Genomic DNA, 26,627 nt, shown 5'->3' with positions numbered 1-26,627 from the left:
GTATAATTTTTCCAGAATGGGAATTCAATGTATTGTTCCAAAGAGATCTTGTATAGACTTGCATTTGCATAGAATTTTACAGCATAGAAATAGGCCATTCGGCCCAACAGATCTATACAGGTGGTCATGCTCCCCACGAGCCTGCTCACACCATGTTTCATTTAACCTAAACAGCATTACCTATTTACTTCTCCCTTAGGTTTTGGTCTGCCTTCCCCTTTAATGCATAAAGTGTGATTATTGTTCTGTTTTTGTAGTTGATTTTTTTTTGATAATACAGAAACAGTAAGAAGAAAGTTCAGTTCAGACTGAGCACCTTTTTTCAAAATTCACTCATGGGATGAAAGTAAGGTCCAATCATTTAGTGACCCCTGTTGATAATCAGGAGAGTATTGTCCACAGACCATTATTCTGAAACTGTAAAATCATCTTGAAAAAACTATGGCCCAAATTTTCCAAGCACATGGATATTGTTATGAACACAGCAGATGTTAATTGTTGAGCAAACAAAATCTTAGAGGGAAACTTGGCTTATGGGTCATACCTGTTTTTTTTTGTATTCTGACAATGAAAAGAAAACTTAAACACTTTTGGGATTTTTAAAAATTCCACTTAAAAGTTTATTAAAAGCAAAGAAAATTTAAGCACACAAGATTACAGTTACACAGTTAAAATGAGTCTTTTAAAGCATTGCCTTAAAGACTCCCTACTTGGTCAGAGAACACTCTCTTACAGATATCTAACTATAAAAATCCAGTAATATTGCCCATGACTTCTCAAACTCACTCCCACTCTGCTGTGGCAATCCAAAACTTCAGAACAAGACTGCTTTTCACAGCCCAACATTCTTCTGGCTTGACTGGTTGGTTGATTCAGATTGCACTTTCTCCCAAGATCTTCCTCGTGCAGTCAACACCTAATCAACATTTCTCCTTGACTTTCCTTTTTCGCTTTCATTTATGATTCCGCTGTTCTCAGCATTTCTTTAACTCAACTTTTCCAAAATATTAAAATCTTTCATGTTTTCCTGTGGCCCCCATTTTTGTGTCAAATAAAATGTAACGCCTTCCCTTGTATACTTGTGAAACTTTTATTGTAAAAGTTCCTTACTCCCCTTTGAAATCTACCAGCTGAATGTAGTCCCTATGTATTTCCTAATCAAATTTCTAAACCTAGCCTATTTAGTTAGAAAACCATCTTGACCATAGTTTCATTATAAATGCATGCATTTAGCACCTTCACCATTTCATGTCTCAATTCTTCCAGACAAATGGTCCCCATTAACCTTTCCCCAGGTTAATTAAATAATTTGCACACATGCGCACACAGACATACCACCTTCTTTTCAGAAAGCTCAGGGTTTTAAGGAGTATGTTGGAGCAGGGGAATTGCCCATTGGAAATTCAAACCTCCCAGGCAATTCCCACAGAATTAATAGAAGGTTTATCTGGTCTCTGACGATCCAGAAACCAGAAGATCTGGGCTGATAAGTCACAAGATATCTTTCACGTGACAACAAGAATCTAGTTTACCTATCTGTCAAAACTGAATAAAACAGTTTGATTAGTGCTTTCTGACTACTTTGCTAGTTATCCAAGGACAATCTTTATGATTTTTATTGTCTGAAATTCAAAATGTGTTGTGTGACTGTAAGGGACTGACCATGAGATGGGCTAAATTCTTTTTCTCGCCTCCCTATGATCTTTATTCTTTAATCTTGGTAGGCAAGCAAATCACCATGATCTTGCTGACAGGCTGGTGGAGTGTCAATATGAACTTACGGATAGATTGGCGTTTTACCTTTGCGGACGGAGGCCAGGTGAGTGATTTCCGCAAAGGCACCTGAAGTGCATGCACCCTGTTTATACTATGGATAAATATAAGTGTGATTGAAATATAGATTCCAATTGCTTTTATTCAATGAGGTGGCCAAATTCTCCCTTTTCCAAACCTAAAAATTAATAATGAATACAACTTTTAAGCCTAAACTTTCAACTGAAGCTTTTTCAAAATAGGTGTAATTGTCAATAACACAATCCAAGGAGGGAATTGAAATGCATACTATTGTATAAATGTCTTCCTGTTAATGGCCTACTTGTGAAGCTGTGATCCATGTATTTTTCACTCCTGCAACTTTATTCTATATTATCTCCTTGCTCTTTCATGGGATGAGAGTATCACTGGCAAGGCACGAGCATTTATTGTCTATCCCTGATTTCTCTTGAGAAGGTGTTAGTGAACCGCTTTCTTGAACTGCTGCAGTCCTGGTGTAGGTACAGCAACAATGCTGTTCCAAGATTTTGATTAAGCAACAGTGAAGTAATGGCAATATAGTTCCAAGTCAGGATGGTGTGTGGCTTGCAGCGGAGCCTGCAGCTGATGGTGTTCCCATGTGCCTGCTGTCCTTGGTCTTCTCTGTGTTGGAGGTGATGAGTTTGAAAGGTGCTGTTGAACAAGGTTTGGTGAGTTACATCTTGTTAATGCACACTTACCTCTATACACCAGTGGTTGAAGGAGTGAATGTTTAAAGTGGATGATGGGGTGCCAAACAAGCAAGCTGCTTTGTCCTGAAAGGTGTTAATCTTTGAGTGTTGTTTGAACCGCACTCAAACTGCAAATTGAGTGTATACGATCAAACTCCTGACTTGTGCCTTGTACATGACGGGCAAGTTTTGTGGCGTCAGGAGATAGTTTGTGGATGGTTCTCAAGTTGGCCTGATAGTCCACATACATTTTCAAGTTAATGCATTGTTCTAAGTTACAGAGCACCTCTTATTGTTTTATGCTGCCATCTTGTCATGGACTGACTACTTCAGGATTAGCATCCCAGACTCAACATGCTACTGTTCCTTTTCAATGGCAACAATTTTCTGTAAACATTCTGTTTTTTTATGCTGTTATCTTGCCATCCTCCCTCCAGCCAACAACAGTACTGGTCATCAAAGAACTAAGCTACCATGGCTGTTCACATCTCTTGTCCAAACTCTATTTCCTAATTCAAGAGGTTCCAGCCAGCCAGAGCCATGTTGTAATACTGCAACGTGATCAAAGGATTTCATGACTCGAGCAATTTTGGTAAAATCTTCCCCAATTCCAGAATTTTATTATAGCCTTTCATTCCTCAGCATTAATTCCAGGGAATGCTTAAATTATTTTTGGCCATCAAGTTCTCAGTTTGGCATTCAAATGTTCATGTTGGCTGAATTGTGCCAAAGACCTTTAATCTTCTCATTGTAAAATTATGTCTCTATCTTCCATTATTGTCACTGAACTATAAGATGTGACTAATGGGTGAGAGGAAACTAATAAAGATGTACTATGCAAGAGACTTGTTTTCCCCATAATTACTAGTTCTGTTCATTGTTGTGGTACTGTATATTATACCTATATCAGGATTTGGCATCAATTTTTTTCCTCTGGTGCTTCTCAATCCTTAAATAATAAGACAAAGTAATGGCCTTAAAGTATATCAGCAGAAATGGAGAGGACCGGGTGATACGGTGGATTAAACCACGGTGTTTCAGTTGAGTATTACTGAAGGAAGAGACATGCTGTCAAAGCCTTCCAAGTTTCAAACAGAACAGCAATTTACACTGCATTAGCTGATAAGCCAATGGCAATCATAACTGAGTCACTGCATCAGGATGTCTGCACAAGTTCACCTTGAGAGCTACGACTGGTCTTCAAATGATCCAGAGACCGGAAGATCTGGGCAGATGTGTCATAAGATATCTTTCACATGACAACATGAACCTAGTTTGCCTATCGACCCAAAACTGAATAAGGAAGCAGAGCATGAAATGCACAATGAGTCTATCAGCATCTGTGAAAAGATAGGTTACATGGAATGTTAATCTATCTTCATCTTTCAGATTTTGACTGCCTGTGCACTTTCAGCATTTTGTTGTTTCAGATTTTCAATATTCGTGCTATTTTTGTAAAATAAATGGTTTAATTGGTGCTTTGTAACTATTTGAAGTGATGTCTTATTACGTTCTATTTTGTTAATGATTGGTTCTGCAAAACATGAATTAGTCAAATGACTGAGTGTGTTGCTACAACCAGTTCTGAGTATTCTACAATGAAGGATTCCTTCACTTGTACAGAAGACTATGTGCCTTGCATATCGACAGTAATATGCGTGTGTGTGCTCATTTGGCATTGTGAGCCTGTTCAGTAATTTGCCACTCAAGGAAGCCATGTACATTGCGGGTGTGAGTTAGCTATGATAGATTGGGGAACTTCATTAAAAGATGGATCTGCAATGGCTAATTTTTAAGAAATGAATGTGCGCATTGCAACAGTTATATATTCCTTTCTGGCTCAAAAGCACAAGAACAGCAGCCTAACTGTGGTTAACAAACGAAATTAAGGATAGTATTAGATCTAAAGAGGGGTCCTACAAAGTTGCTTGAAAACGTAGCACGAGGACTGGAAGAAGTGCAGAATTACGAAAAGGAGTACAAAGTGATTGATGAAGAGGAATAAAATTGAGTATGGGAGTAAACTCATAAGTAACTGTAAAAGCTTCTATAAGTATGTAAATAGAAAAAGGTTTAGCAAAGCCAAATGTAAATCCCTTAACAGTCCAAAAGGGAGGATTTTTAATGGAGAACAAGGAAGTGGCAGAGCTATCAACCAACTACTTTAGTTCTGTTTTCACAGAGGGACACACAATTAATAAAAAGCTCGTGAACCATGAGTCTGATGAGAAGGAAGAATTGAAGGAAATCAGTATTACTACAAATATAGTGCTAGCAAAATAAATGGGACTGAAAGCTAATAAATCCCCAGGACCTGATCATCTACATCCCAAGGTACTAAAGGAGGCAGCCATGGAAGTAGCGGATATGTTGGTTGTCATCTTCCAAAATACTTAAATTCTGGAACAGTCTTGCAGATTGGAGGGTGGCAAATGTAAAAAATTTTTAAAATGAGGGAGAAAACACAGAATTGCAGGCCAGTAAGCCTAACATCAGCAGTAGAGAAATGATGGAGTCTATTATAAAAGATGTGATAACAGGGCGCCTAGAAAATATCAATGGGATTAGACAAAGTCAACCTGGATTTATGAAAGGAAAATCCTATTTAACAAACATACTGGAGTTTTTTGAGGATGTAACTGGCAGAATAGACGAGGGTGAACCAGTGGATGTGATGTATTTGGATTTTCAGAAAGCTTTCGATAAAGTCCCAACAGGATGTTCGTGTGCAAAATTGAAGCATGTGGAATTGGGGGTAATACATTTGCACGGGTTAAGATTTGGTTAGCAGACAGGAAGTGGAGAGTAGGAATAAAAGGGTCTTTTTCAAAGTGGCAGGCAGTGTCTCTCCGGGATCAGTGCTTGCACCCCAGCTATTCACAATATATATCAATGATTTGGATGAGGGAACCAAATGTAATATTTCCAAGTTTGCTGATGACGCAAAACTTGATGGGAATGTGAGTGATGAGGGGGATGCTAAAAGGCTTCAAGGTGATTTAGACAAGTTTAATGAGTGGGCAAATACACAGCAGATGCAGTACAACATGGATAAATGTAAAGTTATCCACTTCGGATGGAGAAGCAGAATGGCAGAATATTATTTAAATGGTGATAGATTGGGAAATACAAAGGCATCCTAATACATTAGTCACTGAAAGCAAGCATGCAGGTGCAGTAAGCATTTAGGAAGGCAAATTACATGTTAGCCTTTATTGCAAGAGGATTTGAATACAGGCTCAGATATTTAACTGCAGCTGCACAGGGCCTGGGTGAGACCGCGCCCAAAGTATTGTGTGCAGTTTTGGTCATGGGGATTGAGCCCCAATACCAAACCTATTATAAGTCGGTGCTAAATTGAAAACTTGCTTTGACATATTTTGCATCCTATAATGTAATGCCTAGTTTATAATGGGAAATTAGCAATTTCAAGATACTCTGCTTGATAACCTGACCCTACAAAACTACTTCACCGTCTACAAGGGTCATGGGTGTGACTGAAGACTTGTCACAGTAACTGCAACAACACTAGAAGCTTGCACCATCACGGACATCAGTTTGCTTCACTGATGTAACTGCTACTAGACTAGAGGTTCCCACTTCTCAGCCCCACAGCATCTACCACCAAGAATGGTAAAAACAGCAAGATCATGGTTGTTTCATTACTTCCACAGTCCTCTTCAATTTACCATTCTGGTTTAGGCTTGTACTGCTATTTCTTCATTGGCACAGGCTTAATGAACTGGAATCCTCTGCATAATACCATTGTGGGAGCACCATTATCAGAAGGACTGCAGCAATTGGAGGAGGTGGTCTACCAGCACCTTTTTTGTGGCAGTAGTTGTCTGCATTTGGTTTCTGTTTACTGCAGTGAATGTGACTAATAAATCCATATATAGTGAAACTTGGTTAATTGCAATTCCTCGGGACATTCTTCACATTGCGATTAAATTGGAATTTTTATAAAGCAGGAAGCAATAATAGCAACACAAACCACGGCTAGTCTGGTGCATAGCAATCTTTATTTGCAAAAGCTTTTCCAATGCCATGCAACATGGAATCCAAGGGGCTGTTGCCTTGTGGATCCAGAACTGGCTTGCCTGCAGAAGGCAGAGAGTGGCTGTGGAGGGGTATTTCTCTGCATGGAGGTCAGTGACCAGTGGAGTGCCCCAGGGATCTGTTCTGGGACCCTTGCTGTTTGTCATTTTCATAAATGACCTGGATGAGGAAGTGGAGGGATGGGTTGGTAAGTTTGCTGACGACACCAAGGTAGGTGGTGTTGTGGATAGTTTGGAGGGATGTCAGAAGTTGCAGCGAGACATAGATAGAATGCAAGACTGGGCGGAGAAGTGGCAGATGGACTTCAACCTGGATAAGTGTGTAGTGATCCATTTTGGCAGATCCAATGGGATGAAGCAGCAGTATAATATGAAGGGTACCATTCTTAGCAGTGTAGAGGATCAGAAGGACCTTGGGGTCCGGGTCCATAGGACTCTTAAATCGGCCTCGCAGGTGGAGGATACGGTCAAGAAGGCGTACGGCGTACTAGCCTTCATTAATCGAGGGATTGAGTTTAGGAGTCGGGAGATAATGCTGCAGCTTTATAGGACCCTGGTTAGACCCCACTTGGAGTACTGCGTGCAGTTCTGGTCACCTCATTACAGGAAAGATGTTGAAACCATTGAAAGGGTGCAGAGGAGATTTACAAGGATGTTGCCTGGATTGGGGGGCATGCCTTATGAGGATAGGTTGAGGGAGCTTGATCTCTTCTCCCTGGAGAGACGAAGGATGAGAGGTGACCTGATAGAGGTTTACAAGATGTTGAGAGGTCTGGATAGGGTAGACTCTCAGAGGCTATTTCCAAGGGCTGAAATGGTTGCTACGAGAGGACACAGGTTTAAGGTGCTGGGGGGTAGGTACAGAGGAGATGTCAGGGGTAAGTTTTTCACTCAGAGGGTGGTGGGTGAGTGGAATCGGCTGACGTCGGTGGTGGTGGAGGCAAACTCGTTGGGGTCTTTTAAGAGACTTCTGGATGAGTACATGGGATTTAATGGGATTGAGGGCTGTAAATAGGCCTAGAGGTAGGGATATGATCAGCGCAACTTGTGGGCCGAAGGGCCTGTTTGTGCTGTGGCTTTCTATGTTCTATGTTCTAACAACTATGAATACAATGTACAAAGAAAATGCAGCATTTTGCATTATCTTCATTAGGTAAATCCATTAAAAAAAACCTAAATATAAGAATAATTTACTTCAGCTGCATTTTTAAAAATGTCCTATTTAACATCTAATGTATGTATGTATTGGGCAGACTAATTTCAAAGCACTGGAAAATACTGCTTGCTTTCCACTGAATCTGAAGCCTGGAATATTCCTCTAAGGATTGTTCACTCGCGTTAAGAGCCAGACAATCTTCCTTCTGATGTAGGCCGTGCCCCTTTGTGGTTTATTAGCATTACACTGATGTTTTTCATTCTTCCTTTTCCACAGATCACAAAAATGGGCATTACGTCATTCCCCAAATGGCTGACAGGTGAGACTCCATCTTGTTTTATATCAAACCTGAGGGATCAACAAGTTAATTAACCAGTTTCTGTATATTTGATTTAACTGATTTGAGATTTGCTCATTTTCACCGTGCTGAGAATGCCTTTTTGTTTGAAAGACGGTTCTTTTTCTATTTTTCTTGTTTGTACTTTAGTGTTGTCCCTGTTTCAGAACTTCACGATGCAAAAACCTGTTCCAAAACTCTACTTTCACTTTTTAATTTTAAAAATGGGTTTCTCAAATTAAAGTTGTGATTTGTGGAATAATCTGTGCGGGATTGCAATTAATTAAAAACTTCCTTTTGTCTGAGTTGGCTTATGTCAGTGTTTGCAGGACCACATGGTTATTGGGCAATACAATAATCGCTTTCCGATAAGCGTTGCAAAGTTTTGAGAATTAGCCCTCTTTATTTTCGTGCAATGGTTGCATCTTTTTAGTGATCTGGAAACGAATATTTGTTGTATTCTGAGGTGGTGATAGTTGAAGGTTTTTATTTTGTTTTATCCATTTTACAAATTCTGGTTGATGGCCAAATTTCAAACCTCTTTTTCATTATGCTGATATGTCAAGAAAAGGACATCTAATATATACAGAATTAAATTTCAATGTTGCTTTGTAAGAAGGCACTTTGACTGTTTACAATTCATTTGAATGGTGTACTCTTTCATTTCTTGGCTTGTTAGTACAATAAACTGTAGCAATAACATGCTTTAAAATGTTATGATTGTGTAGTAGATATTATTGGGTACAATTATAAGCTCAAACTAATTTATAATACACACCCTTAAGCTTGTATTTTTGATGGGTGAACAAAAGTGCTTGCAATAGATAAAATTGTGAAAGTACCTTGTTGAGCTTCATTTTTCCAGCTGTACTCCAGGCTTTAAAGAATTGTGTGTCACCTGTGGCAGCCAAAACAGAAGCGGACATTTATCACAAATACAACTTCCTATCCCCACTTAGCATTCATTCTGAATCGCCTGTGTGCATTTGTAATGAAGTGTGTCCCTTTTCATAATATCAAATGGTTCCCCATTCACTGCCATTCTGACTTCACTATTGTCCGCATTGACATTCCATGTGTGGCTCTGCGTTCCATTCTTATGGTTTTGTTGTTCCCTTCATCCCTGTAAACCACACATGTAATTTTTATGTAACTGTACAATAACCTTTAATTTATCAGAGGCCCTTTTTATCATTTGAGCCAGTTTATTCACTTCAAGTGTTCAGGTGTTTCGGAAATACCTTTTCAAATGTCTTTGTGCTTTTTCAGAGCATTCAAATTATGCATATTTGCTAGAACACTGGAAGGAGATGACATTTCTTTAACTGCAGAATGATCTCCTGCAAAGTGGGACTTCACGTGTTAGGCACTTTCTCAATTCACAAGTACAAAAGCAAAATGCTGCTAAAAATCTGAAATGGAAACAGAAAATGGTGAAAGTACTCAGCAGGAATCTTTCCCCATACAGCAGACTTTTTTTTTACTCCTTTCCAGTATTCTTGCTCCATCCGACCTCATCTCTTGGGTTCTCCATTTAGAATTTCTCGTGTGATGTCGCCACTTCAATTGCTGAACTCTTAGTTTCAACGTTAGCATTGTCATCAAACCTGCTGACAAGGGTAGTGTTGCTGTTGTCTGGCTAGTTGACCTCTACCTTGCAGAGGCCAAAAGTCAACTCCATCGGTTCCTGCTACCTCCCTCTAGTGGTCGTGGGAACAGTGGGAAACATATTGAAAGTAAGGTGCAAATTTTAATACCTGGGCACAAAGTAACTGATTGTGTTGCACACAGATTCAGGCTGTCAGAGTTGATGAGACCAAGAATTGGGGGAAAGGACTTAAAACAGGTGCTGCTAAGCAAGGAAAATGTCTCTGTTTTCTGGTTAATCGCCAAGAAGAGTGCTGGTAGGGAGGCACTGATTCCTCCTTGAAGAAATGTAAAGATTTAAAGACCATGGTCTTGTCAGAGGGCATTTTGCTACTAGAAGTCCATTCAATTATACTCAAGATTGAGTGGAGGGGCTTTATTTTAAAAGACACTGGATGATTAACCCTGGTAGAACAGGGAGAAGGGATTCCATTGAAGCCATGGATTCACGATTTTATAAAGAAGACTAAATTTCTGCCGAGAGTGCGATGTGATATATAAATGTGATGTGGCGTTATCTGTTGTGTTGAGAAATCAGATTAATGGAGTATACTTTTTCTGTAATTTGGTGCATTAGTTGCCAATTAAGTAATGTTTAGTCTAGTTTGTTTGTTACAGTAAAAGTCTGAATGTGAAATCTTATTGGACTATAAGACATAGAAGTGGAATGGTGGAGCAGCCCATCGAGTCTGCTCCGCCATTCAATCATAGCTGATATTTTTCTCATCCCCATTCTCCTGCCTTTTCCCCATAACCCCTGATCCCCTTATTAATCAAGAACCTATCTATCTCTGTCTTAAAGACACTCAATGACCTGGCCTCCACGCCCTTCTGTGGCAAAGCGTTCCACAGAGTCACCACGCTCTGGCTGAAGAAATTCTCCTCATCTCTGTTTTACAGGATTGTCCTTTAGAACATAGAACATAGAGCAGAACAGGCCCTTCGGCCCACGATGCTGTGCCGAGCTTTATCCGAAACCAAGATCAAGCTATCCCACTCCCTATCATCCTGGTGTGCTCCATGTGCCTATCCAATAACCGCTTAAATGTTCCTAAAGTGTCTGACTCCACTATCACTGCAGGCAGTCCATTCCACACCCCAACCACTCTCTGCGTAAAGAACCTACCTCTGATATCCTTCCTATATCTCCCACCATGAACCCTATAGTTATGCCCCCTTGTAATAGCTCCATCCACCCGAGGTTGTGCCCTCTGGTTCTAGTTTTTCCTACTAGTGGAAAGATCCTCTCCACGTCCACTCTATCCACTTAGTGTGTGGTCAATGGAAATATCACCTTTATTGCTCTCTATAGGGATCATAAAACCATGTCCCGTCTCTTCCCACCTACGTTTGTGACTCTTTAGGTGCTGTCCAATATCCTGCCCTAACCATCTCATCTCTATCATGGATATCGTTCATCAGGGCATTCTGCACAATGAACAACATCTCCTTTAGCTCCATTGACTTAAAATAAAAGTTGTTGCTGTAGGTTCGCATGTGTTGCCTAGCTGTGCCTACATTTCTTTTTGTAGGGTGTGGGGAGCATTGTTTGTGTGACTCAAGTCACCTCCCTCGCCTTTTTTTTTTCAACTACATTGATCAGCATTTCAGTGCTATTTCCTGCTCTCATCCTGAAAATTTTTTTAATCAACTTTGTTTCCAATTTATTCTCTTCACATGGTCAATCTCTGACTCTTCCCTTATTTGACTTCTGTCTTCAATCCTGGGGATTGGCTATCAACAACAAATCACCATTAATCCAGTGACACCCTCAACTGCACTTCCTCAAATCCCACTTCTGCACTTGAATTTTTAATCTGTTGTGTTAAGACCACTGGACTTTGAGACAGTTATGTCCATTCCATCCTCCCAGTTCGCTGTCTCCCCATTTGTTTTGACGATGCAACCTTTCATCTGATACATCTTTTTCCTCAATCAAGGCTTTCCCCCTAGAGGGACCACAACCAGCTGTGCCGACTTCCTGCAGTTCTGATCTTAGCCTTTCCCTTCCCCCTCTCTCCCAGATGCACGTTACGGTTGTCCTTGTCCTCATCTTGCACCTCATCAGTCTCCTTACTCAACTGATCATTCTCCACCATTTCTGCCACCTTCATTATGATGCCACCACCAAACACATCTTCCACTCTCCTCCTCAGCATTCTAAAGGGACCATTCCCTCCACAATACCCTGGTCCACTCTTCACACCCGCACTTCCAGCCCCTCCCACAGCACCATTTTATACAAGCACAGGAAATATAATGCCTGCTTTTCTTACCACCTCAGTCTCCTCCATTCATGGCCCCAAATGCTCCTTCCAAGTGAAACTGACTTGTGTGTACTACCTTTAATTTAATATGTTGTATTTGCTGCTCACAATGCAGCCTGATCTAGATTGAGGAGACCAAACACACATTGGATGACTGTGCTGGTGAACACTGCTGTTCCAGGCCCCTGTTATTTTAATTCGCCATTTTGCTCTCATGCTGACTTCTGTCTTCTCCATTGTTCCAATGAAGTTCAACTTAAGCTCAAGGAACAGCATTCATCTTTCAATTAGGCACTTTACAGCCGCCTTGGTTCAACGTTGAGTTCAATAACTTTATACTGTAACCTCTGCTCCCATTTTGTTTTCTTTTCCTTTGCTGATTTTGGTTTAAATTAGTGTGTCTCTTGTTTTGGCTTTCGGGTAGCAGTTTTTCATCGTTCTACCATTCACATCTCCTCTAGATACATCTTGTGTTACTTGTTCCATCACCCCACACTTTGGCCTTGCACCATCAATTCCTTTTTCATTGATCTCTCCTGTTTTCCGCCCTATCACAGATCTTCCCTTTTGTTTTTTATCCCTCCCTCTCCACCTTTCACTTGCTTAAACCCATTGCATTTTTGACTTCTCCCAGTTCTGATGAAAGGTCATCAACCGGAAAAGTTAACTGTTTTTCTCTCCATAGATGCTACCTGAGCTGCTGACTATTTCCAGCATTTTCTGTTTTTTCTTAGTTCATTACCATGCTTGAACTCCTATGTGGTCTTGCAAAGTATTTACGGCCCAACAAATATAAGTCACTTATGTTCCACACAAGCCTCCTCTCACCCATTTTCATTTGACTTTATTATCCTCCTGTTGCTTTCTCCGTCAAGTATTTATCTCCCTTACCCTTAAATGCATCTGTGCTGGTTACCGGCTACTCCTGTGGTAGCAAGTTCCATATTCTAACCATCCTCTGGTTAAAGAAGTTTCTCCTGAATTCCCTTTTTGACTCATCTGTGGCTACCTTGTATTTATGATTCCTAATCTGGTCTCCCTCAAGTGGAAGTACCTCTGTCTACTCTACAAGCCCTTTCCTAGTTTTCTATCAGGTCACCACAACATCCCCACCTCCAGACCACCACCCCAGACTTCTCATTTTTAGAGGAAAATGTCCAGACCTGTTCATTTTTTCCTGATAGATGGCTCTGCTATCATTCTGGTTTTATTTCCATCTTTTCCAGTGCCCCTCTATTTTTATATGGTGACCAGAATACTTTACAGTAGTAATCGAAGTAAGGTTTAGCCAAGGCACTTTGCTGGTTTAACATGATTTCTCTGCTCTTCAATTCTGTATTCTAGCAATGAACCCACTTGGTTTAGCTTTTTAATGATCTGAATTTCTAAACTGTGATTTGGGCATCTGAATTTGAAAATGTGTTTTACTTTTGTGTTTAATTTTGATGTGCTTTTAAAACGAAAATTACTCCATCCTTAAAGTTACAAAGCCAATCCTCAGAATGGACCAGGCAAACCCAAATCCATTCCTTGCCAGCTCCAAAACCAAATTCAAAATCCAATTTATGGTCCCCACAAGAGAGACAAACAAAATCCAAGCTGACACAATAAGGCATTGTGCCCTATCTTGGGCTTGATCTGACGCTTGGCCAAAAGGCCGATATGCTTTGTGATGAAAGCTCAGTGTATCCTTGGTCACTTAGACTGGCTACTTCTTGTTTTCACCTTACTTAAGGACAGGTTGCGAGCCGGTCATGCTATTTGGATCATGAAGTAGTGGCAGTCTTTCACAAGAGGGAAGAAATCAAGCAGCGTTACCCTGAATTGTCCCTGCCCGGTAGCTATTCTCAAAAACTACATTACAAATGCCCTGAGACAGATTGTCTGCTCATCAGTCAGGGATTAAAGTCCCATTATAGAGAGGCAATAGAGTAATAGTAATTAAAAGTAAAGTCCAAAGTACTGAATACAGATTCTCTTAAGTCACCGTCTCCTCTCCAGCATGGCAGTTTTTTTTATAGCAAAAGGCTTCATTCAATCTTGTCCCATCTGCAGTTGTGATGACCAAATTCCAAAAAGAGATACATTAGTTTATTATGGTTCTACTACAGGGTGCATGGATCTTTTCAAAACACATCCCAACAGCTTGCAAGCAGTGTCCGACATCGAAATTACGATGATTTAATTTACAGCGATGTAACCTCTGACTGTCCTATCCTAAATTACTGTTGCTCAGCTTACGCAATGCTTCAACTTTTGCAATGCCACTTATGGCATCTAATCGAGCAAACATGCCTCCCACGGCATCAATTTTTATATTCTTGGCATTTTATCACTTTCTCACGTTTGGACTGTTTAGAACATTCCCTGCAAATGTATCCTTAGAGGGAAGCTAGAACAGAATTAATTTCCTTTCATCCTGTTGTTTGTCTTCCATGTGTCAGACTAGTATTCACTAGTTCAGCTTTCCCAGTCAAGCTGGTATTGTATAAAATTCTGTGGAAAAACCGGGGGAAAATATTTAAAATATGTTAAATCTCCTTTTAAAGGCACATTAATTTAAAGTAGTTCCAGTACATTACAAAGTGTTCTGAAAATTTTCTAACTATCTATTATAGCTATCTAATTTGATATATGGGGCATGATTCATTATGCCTTGCAGGCTTTTTAATGTTAAATGTGTTGCACCAGGCGACACAATAGCTATTATTTTATGGTGAAAGTATATCATCCTATGATTTGTGCAGTTCGATTACCTAGGTTTTAGATTGTTCAAATTGCTTTCTGAAATTATTTTTCAATTACATTTTTTATTCCCTAACTGAAATTCCTAATGTCCAAATTGAGATTCTTTAAGTTATCCATTGCATTACCTTTTTGTCTTTTACTATCCTCATTAAAGATTTTATTTGAAGGCCTCAGCCATTCCAAAAATAAATGGCCTGGGTGAGTACTTTTGCTTAAAGCTGGGGATCTTTCTTTTTTTATTCATTTGTGGGACATGGGCATCGCTGGCTGGCCAGTATTTATTGCTCATCCCTAGTTGCCCGAGGACAGTTGAGAGTCAGCCACATTGCTGTGACTCTGGAGTCACATGTAGGCCAAACCAGGTAAGGATGGCAAATTTCCTTCCTGAAAATGTCGTTAGATCTTGAGCTGAATTGAATTGTGCAGTCTGGACATGTACAGTGTTCCTAACTCTTGTGAGCCTAACAGTCAGCTGCAATGGTGGAATATTATTCTTTAGCTTCTAGTCAATTTTTCCAGTTGCTTTTCAAATAATTTTTGAAGAATTAATAATTACATTGACTTGAGTTTTTTAAAAAAAACTTGAGGCTGAATGAGAGAACAAGAAATTGAAGCCAGCTAATTATCACCACCTGACTGTTCGGGAAGGCCGGTTTTAATCTGCCTGATAGGTGTTAGAATCTAGCATTGATTTACCTGATTTAACTTGGAAAGATTGAGTTTTAATAGTACATTCAGCTTCTTGGAGAAAAACCGGAGAAAAGAGGAAATCTCATGTTTTCCATATTAAAATTAGTTTCATCTAATACTAAACGATGGAGCAAGGTTTGAGCATTATTCCACTTGTAATAGATCTGTGGATATATAAATATAGCTACTATAAAGATCTCAAAAGTTCTAAGGCATTGCAGTCCAAGGTTGTCCTATGAATATAAAGTTACACGTCAGAACCACCAATTTAAATATGTAGAATTTGCATCTAAAGCCAGCACCTTAATTTCATGTCAGACCCCCGAGATGGGAGGGAACTCATTTGAATTGGAAACCAGTTCATGAATCCAGGCTTATGGGAACATAGCTAAATGTGTCAGTGGAAAGAATAATGCTCTTAACCCCACATCTGAACAGAAATAGCAGAAAAGAACATTTCAAGGTTCAGTAAAATGCAAATAATAAGGGTAACTGTACTTAAAGGACAAGAACTGAATGGGCGAGGGACCAAAAATGAACAGGAAATAAAGATGGAAAACTGATGCAGATGCAGTTTACACAGGCATGTGACTGAACTAGGCTGAAAATATAACTAGAAGCAATCTCCGCTGTCACTCCCACGTACCAATATGAGCCAAATTAAACAGTCCTCTTCCCAGCAGAGATACAAAAGAGGTGAACTGGAACCCCCACAATTTTCAGTAGTTGGCAAATGAGCACCACTTGTGACTAAAGAATAAACTAGAACCACTCTCACTGCCAAGTCATATTTTGATGGCCAGGACTACTATCTCTCCTTCATTTCCCTGCCATCTGAAATGCAAAATCACATGTCCATTCCCTTCCTCTTACTACTTGCTCTCTTTTTAAATCTGCCCTTTTATCTTCGCTCCTCAAATCTGACCTTTTGTGTCCCCTCCTCTCTATCTCCTCGCCTCCCTATTGGTGCCTTTTCATCTTGATTCATTGTGTGAAATTATATCCATTAAAATGGAGAAAGGTTACCACACTTTGATTATTCCTATTGACCATCAAACTTGGTTTTTGGACAATGCCTCTTCTCCTTCCCCTTTCACTCCTTACTTCTCTGTTCTTCCATACTTCACTCAATCCTCCATTTCTGCCCCCTCCCTCACAATCCCTTTGCCTCCTCACCTTGCCTACTGTCACCATTCTCTTCTATTAAAACTCTTTTTGTTTTCTGCCTCTCATGCTTGCTTTCTCTCAGCACTCAGTAGAATCTGTTAAAAATTTGACATACTTTCTTTATGGGCAAAAGAATCAAAATCTAGGTCAGTTTAAAAAGTACACTCCAAAATCTGTTTTTCTTTTAAAATGGTTGAAGTAGATTGCTTTTTCAGAGATCCGACATGAACATGATGGGTTGAATTACCTCCTTACATAAGAAATAGGAGCAGGAGTAGGCCATCTAAGCCCCTCAAGCCTGCCCTGCCATTCAATAAGATCATGACTGATCTGAAGTGGATCAGTTCCACTTACCCGCCTGATCCCCATAACCCCTAATTCCCTTACCGATCAGGAATCCATCTATCCGTGATTTAAACACCTTAAACTCCTTGTGTCATGAAATCCTATCATTTCAAAGAAACATGAGCTTTCATATGGAGAGTTGATTTAAATGACAACTCGCCCTATATTGAAGAATTGCCCGAACATGTTAAGAACAGTGGGCAATTTGGAGCAGATCCTAAAACAAAAAACTGCAGATGTTGGAAATCCAAAACAATCATTTCTGGTATTTAATGTTTTTGGAGGCTGAACCGTTTGAACGGAAGACTCAACTGTTCTGCCATCTCATGGCTACCTGCAGTAGAGACATGGAATTAGGTAGTGGAATGCTCAGGTTGTGGAAGTGACACCTGAAGACCCAATTTTAGCTGGTCACTTAAGTTGGTTTTCATTGTTTTCTGAAAATTCTAATGAATCACTTATTTTGCCGTAAGAAGGGTTAATATATGAAAATTCACACCATGCTGTCCATGGCTGGATCCACTTCAAGTACAAAACTATCCACTTCCAAGCACCCACAATGTGAAATATGTATTTGCATTAAATTCTTGATGGCAGTAACTTTTGTGAAAGACCAGTACATTACAATCCTGACTAAATTCTCCATTTCCTGAAGCCGTTCATAAAACCAGTGAAATTGAGAACTGAATTTAAAATTAAAACCATAATTTTCTATTGCCATGATAAGCCACTAGAGAAACAGCATGTTTATGACTGCAAAAACCATTTGAAAGCTTGAGAGCGACGGCCATGGATTTTTCCACCTCTGCTTTTCCAGCTTGTGAATTTATGTCCACCCACGTGCTGGCCAGAAATATAACAGGCTGGCAAGCATAGAATTGGAAATTCTCAGTGAATGTTAGAACATAAATGCCTCCTTCACAGGATTTGGAAAAAAAAATATATCTGACCTACAAATTACATTTGGTACTTTTAACACAAACAGAAAATGCTGGAAAATCTCAGCAGATCTGACAGCATCTGTGGAGAGAGCAGAGCTAACGTTTCAAGTCTGGGTGACCCTTTGTCAGAAGTCAGTCGAAACTGCATCTTTCTTTTGCTGTGAGTTTGCTGTGTGTGGTTTGAAATGGATCTTTGAGATGGCTGGACAGCTGAAATTTCGAAAGGGCAGGCTGTACTTGGGACCATCTGAAAAGATCAAGTAATTTTGAGTTCCTTAGATTTCTTGGCATCTTCGTTGTTACCACACTCACTTTGTTGAGGTAGAGAAGATCTAGTATGCTTTATGCAATTAAATATCTTTACATTATTCATTTCATTGTGTTTAATTGCGCACACAATACTATGCCAGATTTTGCTCTTTAAAATAATAGGCTTTTAGCGCTTGCCATTATTTGCAAGTGGCACTACAATTTCAGGTGAAGGGTGGTGAGTGATTAATTTCAAATATCCGAAAGCTGCTGTTTTAGTTGTGCTGTTTTGCCATTAGCTTTTGAGAATACAGCATTTGTGCACCCGACCATTGAAATACATTGATCAGTGTAAAGTTGCTGTTTTTACAAGTAGACGAGAACTAAACTACAGAAAGTTATGTTAAAAGTACCCTTCTAATTAAATAAATGTTAATCACTGCCACTTGACCTCTTGTACTGAAACTTGTTACAAGCATGGACTCCATTCCTTCAGGTCGTAATTGATGCAGAATTTAAATGTCAAATTTAAAAGTAAACTTTTTGTCCTTCACCGTACCTGATTTAATATTAAATTCATCCACTAATTTACATTTTCCTTTTCAGTGTGCATTGTTTACTTTATAATCCTTCAAATTGGTCAAGGGATACCCAGTTGCATACCCAGCTCACTCACATTCCACATCCTGTTTCTCTCACTGTGACATTGCAATCTCAAACTGCTACAGAACAGTTTGAAACCCTAAATGTGCTAGGGCAAGTATGTCTAATTGCTACAGCAAAATCAGTGTGTGCAAAGAATTTTCATGAAGGTGCTACCACCTTCAAGAAGTCCAATTTACACAAAAATGAATTCCTTTATGAACGAAAACTCATCAAACAACAACAATTTTTTCTTTTGGAGTTGGCGAAAGAGGCGAATGCCATGCATAAGTTTAAATTCTTCTCCCCACTCAATTCTGATTTAATTTGACTCCTGGGGTTATTGCTGCAGAAGGAATTAATCCTTTCTACTTATAACCTCGTCATTCTCCTTCACTACTTGTAATGTTGCCCATTGTTTCAAAAAACAATACAGCACAGGAACAGGCCCTTCGGCCCTCCAAGCCTGTGCTGATCACATTGTCCTATCTAGATCAACCACTTGTATCCCTCTATTCCCCATCTATTCATGTGTCTATGGTGAATCATACATTTCTCTGACTGTTTAAAGCTTTATCCATTTAAATGGCTTTGAAAATCCCTACACTGTAGTCAGACCTTGGGAGTACATTGCTGAACTATACTTGAATTACTTGAGTCTCATGTAAATGGGCGAGAGTGGGTGAATACAATTGACCCAGTCTATATGGTTGCAATGGATGATGAGTTCTGGGTGTTTGTGTTTTTTTTAAACTTGAAGCATTAATGAACTAATCAGACAGCAATTTTTGTTGAAATTAAGTATAACTTTACACCCTTATTATTTTCAGCATTAATGCAAGAATACTATTGTATTGATTAAACCATTTTGTATTGTAATCTGTCAATGCCTCATGAGAAGGGGATGTGTTTAGGTGTGAGTTTCAAAGTATCCACATATATTCAAAGTCTGGAGGCATCTTAGGTTGCTTATTCTAACAAATTTTCTTGTTTTTCCTCCTTTGCATTCCTTGGAAAATAGAACACGGCAAAAATGCATGACTCAGAGGTATTTTTTCATTTAGATCTTCCATTTGTTCGCACGTTGTACCAATATTATCTCAACTTCGAACTGTGCTTCTGTGTATTCCATGCCTGTAATTTGTTGTTTGACAAAGTACAGCACGCAGAGACCAACTGGAGCCACATTGGTAATTGTTGAAATGCTTGTGTTTGAATTGATTTACTGTAAATAGATTCTCTAGTTCCCTGAAGTATGTAAATACAATGTACTGTCGTCTAACAGTTGCCTCATCTTCTCTCACAAAATGATTGGGTATTGTCACATTTGTGCTCATCCTATATTAGTAAATGAGAAATTCATAAGCTAATAGCTGACATCTCCTATGACAAACAGAAGTTTGTTGGGTTGAGGAAAGGTCTCTCGAACACATCGCCTTTTTGTAATTTTCTTGGCGCAACTGTGGTTAAAATTTTATTCAAGTCCTGCAGCTAACTCGAGGGAATCCCTCCCCTACTTTTTTTTCCCCGCTTACTCATAAACATTATATTCACTCCGTCCTGTTCCTCCATGGATCCTAGATGTGTTTATTTCTTTAGCTTAAAAATTTGGCAAAACGTTGGGTTCATCCACATTTTGACACCAGCGATTCTCCACGCTTTGCTGATCATTAGCAGACTTTTCCCACTTGGAGGAACGACACTGAAGTTCTGTCGATGATCTTGTGTATGGTTTGTGTCAAAGAATTGGGCGGTGGTAGGATTTGAATTCGGGTCTACAGGCTGTGAAACATGGACTTGGTAAAATCTACTGCAATAGCAACTAATACATATTGTGCAACTGAAATAGAGCAGTGGTTGTCTTGTGACCACAGACCTGCCTTTCATGTCTGTGCAGGCGACCATTGCAAAAGCAATCATCCATATCCAGGAAAAAAGGACAGCTGTTAACATTACTATTCAACAATGTTTCCAGCAGTGGAGATGGGGAGAAGGTAGCTCTTGAAATTATGCTCTTTCGGTGCTGTCCACAAACCTACCTCCCAAACATTGAAGATTTACTGCTGGAGGTGACAAACATAAATTGAAATGCAGCATCCGAAAGTTCATTTGAATTCGAGAGCGTAAAAATTTTGCATTTTGAGTGTAAATACCATTCTTTGATTAGGAAGCATAATGGAACTTTTTTAATACGCATTAAAATCTGAAAAATTCAAAATCAAGTGTGCGGAACCTTCAAAGCTACAACTTGGTCCTTTTTTTTAAAAAAAAGAATCCCTTCTCCCCTGAAATAGAATTTGTGATGTGGTGTTGGTGGTCAACACTACATAGCCATCTTAAAACTCTTTAGCTGCTTTTAAGCAATCTTAAATGTCCTCAATTTTTAAAACATGTTTCCTTTGCAGGCATGCTTCACATCTTCAATTTATAGTAGTAAAATGGCCACGATAACATTTGGAGAGAAAATGCAGGGTTGGAAAGAATCTCTTTATTAAGAGATCAATAAATCTCTTAATCCTAAATCACCCTGATTGGTAGAAGTTGCATTTAGTGAAATCTTTTTGAAACTAATACACAGACTAGTGAAAATTTGGGATTGATCAAATTGTATTACTTTGACGTTACGATTAAAGTAAATGAGAACTGAATATAGGAATGTTAAGGCAATTGTGTATGATTGGGAGTGTGTGTGTCAGGAGATGAAAGAAATGCATCAATAATATTTCAATGTGATTGCGTTGCAACCTCTTTTGGGGAAGTGAGAATTGTAGACTTTGCTTTAGGCACTAGTGATTACCTGACAATACACTGTTAGAATAGATTGTAACCTGGCCAAAGCTCTTTGGCGGAACACCTTTTTATGATGAGCATTAACATAAAATGTTAATTTTAACTGGAGAATGTGCTGTTGAAGGATCAAGTCCGTATTTTAAGCAACAGTATAATCACTATAAGCGGTTGCTATCTCATCAGTGGATGTTGCTCATTGCTGCTGCTTGGCCCCTACTAGGCACTAGGTTACTAGCAACAGAAACAGTATGTGGGCTCACCTTTGAAGGCTGGTTGAACAACTCCGAGCTTAATGAACTGATTCTATATTTGCTGCTCACCAAAGATGATCTTCCGACATTGGGGAAGATAGTCCCTGGCCTGTATTTCAGATTTGGACTTCAAGATGGAAACTCTGTACAAGCCATAATGCAATACAAGTGCTATTTTTTTACAGCATCCAGAAGCCAGAATTGTTGAAGTGCTATTTCCCTGAAGCAGGATGCATTATAAATGGGCAGCTTTCCTGCTAAAGTTGGTTTCCTGAGGTTCGCTACTTTTTTAAACTATTCGTAATCTGAATTATTTTCAAATAATCTCAGAACACTCTTTAAAAATAGTTAATATTTTGGGTTTTTAAATTGAAGATATTGATCTCAATATTAATCAGTCTTATCGTTTAAGTATTATTCAATCATTGCACGGATTTATTTATAGTTTCTAAATGCGCATCAATCTATTTGGCTCTACAGCAGATTAGTTTGTACTATTTTTAATTTGACTTTTCAAAAATAGATCAGAACTTTTAAAACATTGATATTTTACAGCTGAGAACTTGAAATATGATGCATTTTGGAATTACTCTGTAGCATTTCTTACGTACAATATTAAAATCATTCTCACTGTTAGATCACTGTTCTAGTTTTGTTGAGTTCTTGACACATTAGAAATCTGTAATGAACCCTGATACTTGAGTTTAGGTACGGAGTTTGTGAACTACAGTTCCTGGCGGGCCTCACGACCTCTGCACGTGCTCCAGCTGGGAAAGGGTCACGTGCACAGTTCATCCATCTTCAGGTCAGGACCAACCTCTCATACATTTGCAGAAGAAAAAGAAAGATGAAACTGTGTGAAACTGCAGGTTAGGTGACCTGAAAAAGAGCACCATTCGAGAGGAGGCGTCTTAGGGAAGAGGACACTGGGAGCGGGAACAAACAAAGGAGTAGATCCCAATCCAGAGAGTGGGGCAGAAATAGGTCCCAGAAGGTCCCAGGTGAGGGGCAAGGCCAGCAATCAGAAACATCCTGTTAATTAATGCTGAGACAAAGGCTTCGAAAATAGAGAGGAAATGGCAGGGAGCAGACTTGAAGCAAAATGGCCTTGAGAGAAGCTTGAAGATCCAAGAGAGGTGGTGACTCCTTGCTGCAGGCCTTTGGAGCAGTGCTGTTCTGCTTGGCATGGCCAAAGATCTGAAGTTGTGCTTGGAAGGTGAAGCTTGAGTGTCTGTGACGATCCAGGAGAAAAGAATCTCAGAAAGCGAGATTGAATCTCTGGAGGTCAATCCTGGTTGAAATCTAGCAAATGAGAGTAGCATATGGGAGAAAGTTAACAAGGGAACTTCAAATGTTGGAATCATGAGAAAGACAAGAGTTTCAATGAGACCAGTTGGCTCATGGTGTGACAAGCGTCTGGGTGGGTTGTTGACAAATCCATAGAATCTGCTTTGCTCGTATCTGTCATTTACTTTGGAGTGTGGAGTGTCTGACCACAGCTCACTGGCTGGTTCATATATACAGCATACTTGCCATGAATATTAGAGTACAAAATAGATCTGGTCAATTGTTTTATCTTTGAATTTGTGTGTCTGTAAAGATATAGCTGGGGTGAAAGATTAGTGAATATTTGAATCATTTTCTTGTGTTTGTATCAAGATCTTTCTAACCTTTTTGTCTAGTATAATTCAATTTAATGTTTTTCTTGTTTAATGTTTTATTCTTTGTGTTAAAAGTTAATCAGTGGACTCCTATGAATTTGTTCAATAACTTTCCTCCAGGGTTTCGGGTTATCTGATTGGGACCTTCCATAATCCTTGCAGTTTCCAAACTCCAGATTCTTCTCTCCTTCTCAGTTATATCCTTAACAAATGCACAATTATTCCCTCCCTCCTCTGACAGCCACCCACGCACTTGCTCAGCTCAACAAGAAAGGATTTCCTATTCAAGTAAACAAAACTCTGAACTAAAATGGAATGGAAACTGGAAAAAAAAAGTGCTCATTTCAGCTTTTTAATTTAAAGCATCTTATTTAGACAATCTGCTTGGGACAGATTTTTTTTGTTACACTTGTGTAAATGCTGCTGTGTAATTAAACAATTCACCAAGGATACCACCTGGATGCATCACTGGGAACTAAACACAGACCAGTAATAAAGTAATCCCTTTATGATTCCATTGCATTTAATTTGGTTCTGAGATTTTTTTTTCTCTTGGTTGGAGCACTGTTCGTTATTTGTTTGGGCCTTCAGTATTCCTGTGGCATATTTTCCAGTTAAGAGTTGTGCTAAATTGGGTAACAGAACAAACATAGCTTCTTTGCTATGTTTCTTTTTCTCTTTTTTTGCTCCCTTGTCTGGAAAATTGAGCAATGCATGAGAACTTGGTTGCAGCATTATTGTCTTTATAATTTATTAAAATTAGTTTAAAAATACTCCCTGTCCAACTGAACATTTGGTATAAATAATAACAAATGCACAAGCAGGTGAAAGAAAATCAAAGAAAATGTTTTACTAGCTGGATATATATTCCTGTCACCTCAGCATGGTATTGACGCGGAAGAACATTTAATCGTGGGCACCACCAATTAAGTACGCAGGAAATTCATCATACTTGTAAAAAAAAGATATATTCATTATTACAAACTATTTCTCATTCCAGCAATTATAAAGTTGATCAGTTCAATTTGGCTTCAAAATGGCATATTTGAATTAAATGGATACTATTGCTAGCTGCTGTTTTCATGATACATTGTTGTGCGCTATCGTTAAGTAACGTTGCTAGGGAGTAGCACTATTTCGCAGTAGTTGGGTTCTATGGCCATGTGGCAGCAATATTACATCTCTGTTTTAAATTACGTACTTTATAATGAACACTTAAAGCTGCTCCGCTACAAAGCTCAATGTTTTACATGGCCTTAGGATGTTGCTGTACTTCAAAATGGTTTCAGTCACTTTCCTTTGTGAACACAGTGATAAACAGAATTATGGAAACATTAGTTCTTCACAGGAGTTTTTTTTAACCAAGCTTCATGTAAAAGTATTTTTCTTATGCATGTTTTCTTTGATCTGGTGCCTGAGTTATGGTTGCTTTCATGTTTCTCTTCAGTAGTTTGGACTTGTCAGAACTGGCTAAGGCTGCCAAAAAGAAACTTCAAGCAGTAAGTTATGAATAAACAATTACTTCCGTATTGTTACCAATAGCATTTTTTTTCTTCCAGACAATTGGAGCTCCCTTGTATAAATATTATGAAAATGTATTTGCCTTTATATGTTGCAATTTCATTTGTGCATAACAAACATAGAAAACAGAAATAAAAGCAGAAAATGCTGCAAATACACGTCAGTCAGTATTTGAAAAGATAATTAATGTTTCATTTACCGACTGCTTGTTACAACTGTTGTATTTCCACAATTTTAACCTTTTAAATATGTGGATGGCTTTCTTGACCATAATATAAATCCCCAGTGTTGGTTAAATTAACTGCAGCAATTTATTTCATCAACCATTATTAATATTCAGCCATGAAATAATGGTACCAAATGTTAAAATATATTTGGTAAAAGTCAGTGAGAATTGGCTTGCTAAAGCCAATGGAATTAAGTTTGTGTAAAATCTAGTTCAGCTTGATGCAATATCCTTCATTTGGGCATGTATCACAAGGTATTACATGTTGCTATGAGCTTTATGAAAATTAAATATTGGGTGCTTCTATCGCACTTTATGTGGTGTTTTTTCCTCATTGAATTTTATATTGTGTGTTTTCTACTTTCTGGTAATGTAGCTCAAATAGTTGTTATCTTACCAGAAAACCCTTAAGGGTTTGACTCTCTTTTGTATTCGTTTGAATCTAAGCATTCCCACAGTAAGAACTTTGCCTTTCATTGTCACAGAGTTTAGGAACCAACTTTAGTGGCCACAGACTTCCACATGTTTGATATTCTAAGGCCACAATTTCTTCTGAAATGATCTAGAATCTGAGTTTTAGCTGATCCTAGCCTGTCAACATTCACATGCACCTTCTCCAGTAGGGGACCACTGAAGTGTGGCCAGGAACCTTAGAATGACGCTTTGAGGTGCAAAAGCAAGTGGTGTGGCATCTTCACCACCACCAGAGATGATAAATATAGTCAAGTGCTTTGAGCACTGATTTGATTTGTAATCATGAACTTTTAGAAGATAAACTTAATATCGTACCTCTGAATAGTAAATTAACTTAAATTGACAAAAATACATAAACTGTTTGAAAAAAATCTTTATTCATGCGGCAATAAATGTTTGAAGCAATTTGTGGTAGCAAATTCAATTGACCCTTTGATTTCAAGATATGATTGGATCAAAGGCTGAAGTAAAAGCAGGGTAATCTTGATGGCTAGATGATTGTTGCACTTTTTAATGAAAAATTAAATTAATATATGAAACAGAGGAAGATGCAGAGAAATTAGATCAACCTAAATGTTTCCTTTCAAAAAGCCTGTTCATGAAGTACTGTGCCATAAACTTCAATCATTTTATCCAGGCTAATCTTGTCTTTTAGTTCTCCCTGCATTCTATTTTGGTTCATCCCCTATGGATGTAGTTGCAATGGGTAGCTTGGCATAAGAGGAAAAAATTGGACACATCCGTGCTCTACGCTACATGATGGTACAAAGTCATCTATTGGCAATATTTGAGCTCTTTGTAAATTTATTCAAAAAGCCTGTAACAAGTTTTGCCTTGTAAAACTGAAAAACAATTGTGGTTCTTCAAGAAGTAATGTCCAATATTTTGAAGCAGAAGACTAGATCCATGTGCCATAGCACTGACCATATGATTAATACTCCTGAGTCGAAAATTATCACAATTATGCCTAAAGT

The 26,627-nt window shown here is 38.8% G+C and overlaps 1 protein-coding gene across 7 annotated transcripts in view; it reads left to right on the top strand.

Moving 5' to 3' along the window:
* Positions 1-26,627, top strand: part of git1 (G protein-coupled receptor kinase interacting ArfGAP 1) — a 194,429-nt gene that overhangs the window by 100,576 nt on the left and 67,226 nt on the right. For 4 of the 7 annotated variants that reach the window (XM_078224851.1, XM_078224853.1, XM_078224849.1 and 1 more), the window contains exons 7-9: positions 1,725-1,819; positions 7,974-8,016; positions 24,880-24,931. In XM_078224851.1, the coding sequence (XP_078080977.1) occupies positions 1,725-1,819; positions 7,974-8,016; positions 24,880-24,931 (190 nt within the window). The remainder of the gene's footprint in view (positions 1-1,724; positions 1,820-7,973; positions 8,017-24,879; positions 24,932-26,627) is intronic. The other 3 variants (XM_078224850.1, XM_078224852.1, XM_078224847.1) reach the window with 1 other exon arrangement.

Source organism: Mustelus asterias, chromosome 12, assembly GCF_964213995.1.
Source record: "Mustelus asterias chromosome 12, sMusAst1.hap1.1, whole genome shotgun sequence".
NCBI lineage: Eukaryota > Metazoa > Chordata > Chondrichthyes > Carcharhiniformes > Triakidae > Mustelus > Mustelus asterias.
This window is presented reverse-complemented; position numbering and strand designations above follow the sequence as displayed.